The sequence below is a fragment of the Theropithecus gelada genome, chromosome X (genome assembly GCF_003255815.1).
Source record: "Theropithecus gelada isolate Dixy chromosome X, Tgel_1.0, whole genome shotgun sequence".
Lineage (NCBI taxonomy): Eukaryota > Metazoa > Chordata > Mammalia > Primates > Cercopithecidae > Theropithecus > Theropithecus gelada.
In genome coordinates, this window is record NC_037689.1 from 151444241 (window position 1) to 151451585 (window position 7345).

General features: G+C 58.1%; 1 protein-coding gene across 4 annotated transcripts in view; it reads right to left on the minus strand.

The window, feature by feature from the left end:
• Positions 1-2882: 2882 nt before the first annotated feature.
• NAA10 (N(alpha)-acetyltransferase 10, NatA catalytic subunit) overlaps positions 2883-7345 on the minus strand; it is a 6239-nt gene continuing 1776 nt past the window's right edge. Inside the window, exons 4-8 of one of the 4 annotated variants that reach the window (XM_025371804.1) lie at positions 6130-6175; positions 5907-6022; positions 5662-5706; positions 4330-4414; positions 3487-3789 (exon numbers count right to left, since the gene is read on the minus strand). In XM_025371804.1, coding sequence (XP_025227589.1) covers positions 3553-3789; positions 4330-4414; positions 5662-5706; positions 5907-6022; positions 6130-6175 — 529 coding nt within the window. In that variant the 3' untranslated portion in view covers positions 3487-3552. Of the gene's footprint in view, positions 3790-4329; positions 4415-5661; positions 5707-5906; positions 6023-6129; positions 6176-7345 lie in introns of all 4 variants that reach the window. The other 3 variants (XM_025371803.1, XM_025371805.1, XM_025371806.1) reach the window with 3 other exon arrangements.

Sequence of the window (7345 nt, forward strand, 5' to 3'; positions counted from 1 at the left end):
CCAGCCCCACTGTGCCCCGGTCTTGCTGTCTCCTCCCACTGGGCCTGCACCTAGACTGCCTTGTGCCCAAAGCCCCGCTGCCAAGCAGCCGGAGCGGGCATGAGAACCCCAACATAAGCTGGCATCCCAGGCTGCCATCCCCCCACCTCCAGAAGGCTGTCCCTGGTCACCACTGGCAGACTGCACAGTTCACAGCGGGGCCGCTGGCCCACAGTACCAGTGGACATGAACACCATTGCTGCCCTGGCTCTGGACTCCCCCTGGGTGGCCTGCTTCCCCCAGACATCGGATGGGGTCCTCCCTTCCCAAGTCAGCCCCCAGAGAGGTCCAAGGAGCCTTGAGAGCTGGGGTGGGAAGTTCAGAGGGGAGGGGGAAGGAAGGTCAGCACCAGAGAGCAGAACCTCAGCAGCTGGCTGCCATTCCCTCCAGGCCCCCTTGGTAGGGGAGGAGAGTTCAGCTCCGGTTCCCCTTCTGCTCAGCCCCACGATTTCCCCATAGGCGGTTACCACTTCCTGCTGCCGGAAGAGACTGCTCTGCCTCCCTTCCCCTGCAGCTGCACCTGCCCGTCATAGGCCTGAGGGGGGCAGCCCCCTCGGAGTAAGATCTTAGCCACCCTGGGGGCAAGTCTTGGGGCCTCCCTCATCCACGGGTGGTGGGGCTTTCCTCCACTCTCTACCACAGGGCAGCAGCTTTTCTCCGGGAAATCGGGAAGGCAGGAGGCAGGAGGCGGTTGACAAGTCAAGCAGACAACTTACTTCAATTTGGTGGGAGGGAAATCCCTGGGGTATAGATGTGGGGAGAGGGGCAAGGCACTTGGGCACCAGGCGTCTGTTCCGAAGGCGGGCCTGCGGGCACTAGTGCAGGGGTACTTAGGCGTGTGTTTACACGCATGTCAGAGTAAGGCTCTGTGCAAATGTGGGCACATATGACCCTGACCTGCAGATCTGGGGAGGAGAGGCTGTGCGGGTACTTCCTGCCTTTCAACTTTGAGCAATTAATTATCTTGCCCAGAAGGAAAAAAACACTCCCTCAGCTCCCCGCCCCCTTCTCCCAGTACCAAGGCCCTTCCCGAACACGTCGTCGAGTGTGTCTGCAGGACCTGGGGCTTCAAGGCCTGGGAGCTAGCCAGACCCAGGCAGGCCCAGGACCTGTACTTCCAGCAGCTGCCCTCGGAAGTACCGATGTTCGAGTTCTCCAGCGAGACTAGAGAGCCTGCGCCCCTGCCTACAGCCGCACCCACACCCCAACCTGCTCCTGGTTGGGAGACTCCCACGTCCCACCTCTGCCTCAGGCCAAGGGGAAGCAGGGACCCCCGCCCCTCACTAGCTGGCCCCAACACACCCTGCCCCTCCATCCGAGCCCCGACTGGTCCCCAAAGATCCCTCCACCCAGCAGAGCCAGACACAGGGCTCAGGCAGGCAGGAAAGGCCTCAGTCCGTGCCTTCAAACGCTCTCTTCGCTCCTTTTTTCACTCCAGAGCTATTCCTAGGATGCCCCATTCAGCCCGTGCTTTAGAGCCTGAGTGTTTAGCCCAGGCTTTTAGGGCACTTGTTTGGCATTTAAGGCCCTGAACGCAACTGCCCCCTGCTGCTCGCTCTATCCTTCGCTCCATTGTTCCCCTTCAAAGCATTCAAAAGCCAGGCAGCCCGCAGAAGGCGGGGACCTGTCCGCATGGGGACGGAAGGAGCGGCCGACAGGCATCGGGCCCGCCAGGGACGAATGGCAGAGGGCGCGCCGGGTCCAGCGGGCCGGGTAGGGGCGGAAGGAGGGCGCCGCGGACGCCGTGGGAGCTTGGGCCAGCTCCCTTCCACCGGCGCCGGGGCGCGGCCGAGGCAGTGCGCAAGCCCGCCCTTCCCCCGCACCCCACGCGCAGAACCCAGAGCCGCCGGACCAATCAGAGCCTGGGAACGAATCTTGCCGCGGGCTTGCGAACCGGAAGACACTGACGCCAGGCGCGGGGCGGGCCAGAGCTCCGCCTCCGGCCCATACAAAGGGAAGCCCACGTCTTAAGCCAATCAGAACACAGCCTCGCCCGAGCCGGGAACCGGAGAGCTGCGGGCGTGCGCAGACGCGCCTTTCCGGCCCCGGCCCCGGCCCCGCCCCCGCCCTGCCGGTCTCCGGGCTCCGCTTCCACAGCAGCTGGCTGCCTGCTGGTCACGTGCCAGGCGCCAGCCAAAGAGAACCGAGCTCCAGGTCTGTTTGGCGAATTTTCAGCCTGTCGGAGGAGCAGTGCCACCTGCAGTAGCAGGGTACACAGAGGGCTCAGGAATACAGGGCCCGCCCAGGGACTAGGAACAGCAAGCGATGGCTTTGCAGCCGGAGGGAAGGGAAGGGAGGAGACACAGGAGAGAGCGTTACGGTTAGGGTGACTCCATGAAAAACAGGATTTTGATGTGTGTGTATTTATTTATTTATTTATTTATTTATTTAGAGACGGGTCTCTGTCCCTGGAGTGTGGTGGCGTGATCAGGGCTCACAGCAACCTCCACCTCCCGGGCTCAAGGGATCCTCCTGCTTCAGCCTCCCGAGTAGCTGGGATTACAGGCGTGCACCACCACACCCGGTTTTCTATTTTTAGTAGAGATGGGGTTTCGCCATGCTGCCCAGGCTGGTCTCCAACTCCTGAGCTAAAGTGATCCGCCCACCTCGGCCTCCCAAAGTGCTGTGATTACAGGCATGAGCCACCGCACCCAACAGCCACCCAGTTTTGTATTCTGCATGAAATTATTTTGAGGGAATACATGGCTTTATGTATTTGTGTAACCCCATAGAAACTGTACAACACAGACAGGAAACCTAATGTAAACCATGGGCTATAGTTTACAATAACTTATCAGTATTAGCTCATCAACAATAACAAATACACCAACTAATACAAAATGTCAATAGGGGAAACGGGGGGAATTGTACTAAAAATAAATTATTTTCAAATGCAAACTCAGGGAGTAGACTCAAGAGGTATCATGGACTCACTGACCATTAGGGTGGCAGGGAAGGGAGGACTCAAGGACCGTTGACAGGGCGTCTGGCTGGGTCATTATACTCAGGACAGCTGTAGATAAGCCCAATGAGCAGTCAGATGTCCACATCTGGAGCCCACGGGTATGTCGCAGAGCTGCTGTAGCCCAAAGCAGGTGTGATTAGGGAGAGAAAAGGTCTGAAGGTGAAGATGGGAGGAGAACTGAAGGCCACCAAGAGTGGGAGCCCTGCTGTTGAGCTTTGAGCCTAAGCGGCCCAGGCTTGTGCCACAAAACACATTCAGCGTGGCCAAGCAGACCTCCAAGGCAGGGTCTCTCCCTAAGCCCAGGGCCTCCTTCCCGGGGCCACAGCTGCTGAAGGCCATGAGACTGGGGAGTCCCACCTCCAAAGCTCTTCCCTTCTATTCGGACTGGCAGGATGCTCTGGGTCAAAAGGCTGAGGCTCACCTCCCCACCAGAGGACCTGGAGAAACACACGCTCTAAATGTGCACACGCACACACACGAAGTTCCCCAGTGCCACGGAGCGAATTTATTGTGAAAGCTCGTGGGGTGAGGAAGGGATGGGGCAGGCTCTAGGAGGCCGAGTCGGAGGCCTCTGAGCTGTCCTTGACATCTGTGCTCTCTGTGGTCTCGCTGACCTCGCTGAGGTCCTTGCTGTCCCCACCACTATCCTCCGCAGCCAGGCCCTTCTCCTCGCGACAGGCCTCTCCTGAGCTCGGAGGTGAATTGCCTTTGCTCTCCACCTTGTTCTCGATGGCACCCAGCACCACGTGCCTGCCCTTCTCCTTCAGCTCCAGGTGCCGCCTCAGCTGCCACCAGGAACCCAGGGAGAAGCAGGAGGTAAAGAGATGGGGCCTAAGTTTCCAGACAAAGGGAGCCTGGCCCTGTCGCTGGCTGAGGAGAGGGGCATAGTGAGGCAGCAGGGCTAGGCAGGACACGTGGGACTGAGTGGGGACACCTGGCTGGAGCCCCAGTCCACTGCTACCTGGGCTCACTGACTACCATGGAGGCCCCCACGACACAGCGTTGCCCCTTGACCAGCCCTGCCACCCAAGGAGCCTGGGGCAGAACCCGGACTCAGAACTCCCTCTGAGCAGGCAGGCCACCCACTGGTCCCCAGGCCTCCCCACTTCCCTTCCAAAAGCCTCCTCCCTCTGCCTCTCCCATCACCCTCCAGGCTGCTAGGCAGACGGCCTCCTCTAAAGCCCAACCTAGGAAACTGAGGTTGTGACTCCTGGCAACGTAGCCACAAGGGCTGGCATTCAAAGTTGGTCGCACCTCCAGCCACTGTCTCGGGGCTCCCCAATGCCACCCCCGCTTGCCTGGCTTGGCTTCATGCAGGCTCTTACCTCGTCGGCCATCTGAGTGAGGTCTCGCTTCATGGCATAGGCGTCCTCCCCATCTGCATAGTATTTGGGCTCCACTTCACTGATCCTGGGGGCAGAGGGTAGAGAGCAAGGAGGAAGACCCATACCTGGGGGACACCCTCCTCCACTCCTGGTATCATGGCTACTGGAGCAAGATGCCATGTTTTCTTCCTGAAGGGCTCCTTCCTGAGACAGCAAGTCCAGTGTGACCTGCCCTCTGTTCTCTCCAGCAAAGGCTCCAGGAAACAGCGGCCCGCCCCACCCCTGTCCTGCCCCCGTTCTGTGTCCTTAGCCTGGCTACTAAGGATTCACTTCTGTGGTTTCTTGTGAGCTGAATTCCTGAATTCAGCCTTCCCCTTCCCTCCCTGCCCTGCGTCCTGTCCCTTACTGAGCTGCCTCACAACAGCCATCAGAACCCAGGAAAGACAGTGAGCTCTGTTTAGGGGAGTCATCCCTCGGCAGCACGGGCCCTGCCTGAGCAGCTCAGGGGCCATGCCTGCACTGGGAGGCATGTGTGCAGACTCGGGTGGCCATGTCCCTGGAAGGGGAGCTGGACTCAATGGCCTAGGCTGGCCCTGCCAGGCCTAAGACATGAGGATTGTTGACTTAGCTATAAAGCAGTTCCCACCAGACATCCTCATCTGGGTCACAGATCCCTCTTGCCAGCATCCAGCCCAGAGGCCACTGCCCTTCCCAACAGTCCCTCCTCTTCACCCCTACCAAACAGGGGCTGACTGCAGTTAGTGTCCCTCCACGGGCAGCCCACCCCAGCTTCACTTGCAAGCACTTTTTTCCACTGTCTACTGGGCATGCTGACTGCCAGGTTCTCTCTCCTATGCTAGGCACACGGGGCCTCCCGGTCCTCAGGCAGACCTGCCCCATCCACTAGGCTGCCTGGCCACCGGTCCTTCCTTCCTGAACGTGCATTCTCCTTGATTCTGCTCTCTCTTGGATTCTTCCAGGTGCTTGGCCATGCTATGATCTGCTCACGCCAGGGACCCACACCTCTTTATTCCCAAACATTACTAAGCAGCCCGTGTGCCCTTCACCAGCCTCTGCCAGCATGGGCCAGAGCTCCTCCATCACAACACACACGGAGCACGTTTCAGCAGGCAGGTGCTGTCTCCATGCCGGCTTTTCAACCATCAGCCACCGAGTGAATGTGGAGGCAACCTGGCAGCACTGGGGTCCACAGCGTCCTCCCCACATCCGGCCCACCCCTAGCCTGGAAGGCAACTCAGCCGGTCTCAGGTGCCCTGATGGGCCAGACCTGGGGCCAACCCCAGCCCACGAGAAAACTCGAGATCTACTTACTGAAAGTTGAGGGTGTTGGAATAGAGGTGCAGGGCGGCCCGGTTACTGCAGGGGAACAAGGCACTGCTGAGCTGCACAGACATGGCCAGGGAGGGGTAGCACGTCCAGTGCCTGCCCCTCCTCTTGGTCCCTCCTTCACCCCAATCCCACTTCCTGGATCTTCACCAAAAGCCGAGGTACCCCAGGACCCCCGTCAAGGCAATATCTCTCCCCCTCAATCCCCCTTCCCTCAGCCCGGCTTCCACCTCTTCCTGACATGCAGGGAGACGTATTTGGCATTGAAGTTCTCTATCATGGCTCGAGAGGCCTGGTCCATCAGTTTCTGAGCCAGACCGAGGCGCCGGTGGGAACGCTTCACAGCCTGGTAGGAGAAGAGCAGAGAGCGGGTGAAGGACTGGGACCTTGAGGGCTGCCTCAACTAACCCCCACTTCCAACCCCACCAGAGAGCCTGAGTGAACCTTACATACCAATGAAGTGATATGTCCATGGGGCACATCATCTGGGTCCTCTTCCCTGGAGAGGGAGAAAGCAGAGGCTGCAAAGGAGCTCAGTGTAGGCACAGCCACCCCCACCCCCCGCCATCTGTAAAGTGGATATGCAAATTCTAGGCTGGCCCTACAGCCCCCTAAGACCCCAGCTGGGGGAGAGCCAGGAGCCTCTTGGATCAGAGCAGCTGATCCTGCCACCCTCTACTGCCTGAAAACCCCATGCCTGCCAGGTATGGGGCACACGCCTATAGTTCCAGCTACTCGGCAGGCCGGGTCAAGAGGATTGCTTGAGCCCAGGAGTTCGAGACCAGCCTGGACAACACTTTTTTTGTCTCTACAAAAAAAAAAAAAATCAAAAAATTAGCTGGGTGTGGTGGCGCATGCCTGTGGTCTCAGCTACTTGGGAGGCAGAGGTGAGAGGATCACTTGAGCCTGGGAAGTTGAGGCTGCAGTGAGCCATGATCATGCCACTGCACTCCAGCCTGGGCAACAGAGCAAGACCCTATCTCAAAAAATAAAAATAAAAAAAGAAATGAGCTGTCAACCCACACAAAGACAAGGCAGAAGCTTAAATGTGCACTACTAACTGAAAAAAAGCCAGCCTGAAAAGGCTGTATACAGTATGATTCCAACTCTATGACATCCTGGAAAAGGGAAAAACTATGCAGACAGTAAAAAATCAGTGGTTGCCAGGGGTTAAGAGGAAGGGATAAATGCGTGAAACACAGTGAAACTATCCTGTGATAATATAAAGGTGGACACATATCATTTGGTCAAAACCATGGGGCTTACAACACAAAGAGAAGCGCAGGGGGGTTTAGTTAATATTAATATATCGGCTGGGTGCAGTGGCTAACGCCTGTGATCCTAACACTTTGGGAGGCTGAGGTGGGTGGAACACCTGAGGTCAGGAGTTCGAGACCAGCCTGGCCAACATAGTGAAACCCCATCTCTACTAAAAAAATTTAAAAATTAGCCAGATGTGGCCGGGCGCGGTGGCTCAAGCCTGTAATCCCAGCACTTTGGGAGGCCGAGGCGGGTGGATCACGAGGTCAGGAGATCGAGACCATCCTGGCTAACACGGTGAAACCCCGTCTCTACTAAAAATACAAAAAATTAGCCGGGCGTGGTGGCGGGCGCCTGTAGTCCCAGCTACTCGGAGGCTGAGGCGGGAGAATGGCGTGAACCCGGGAGG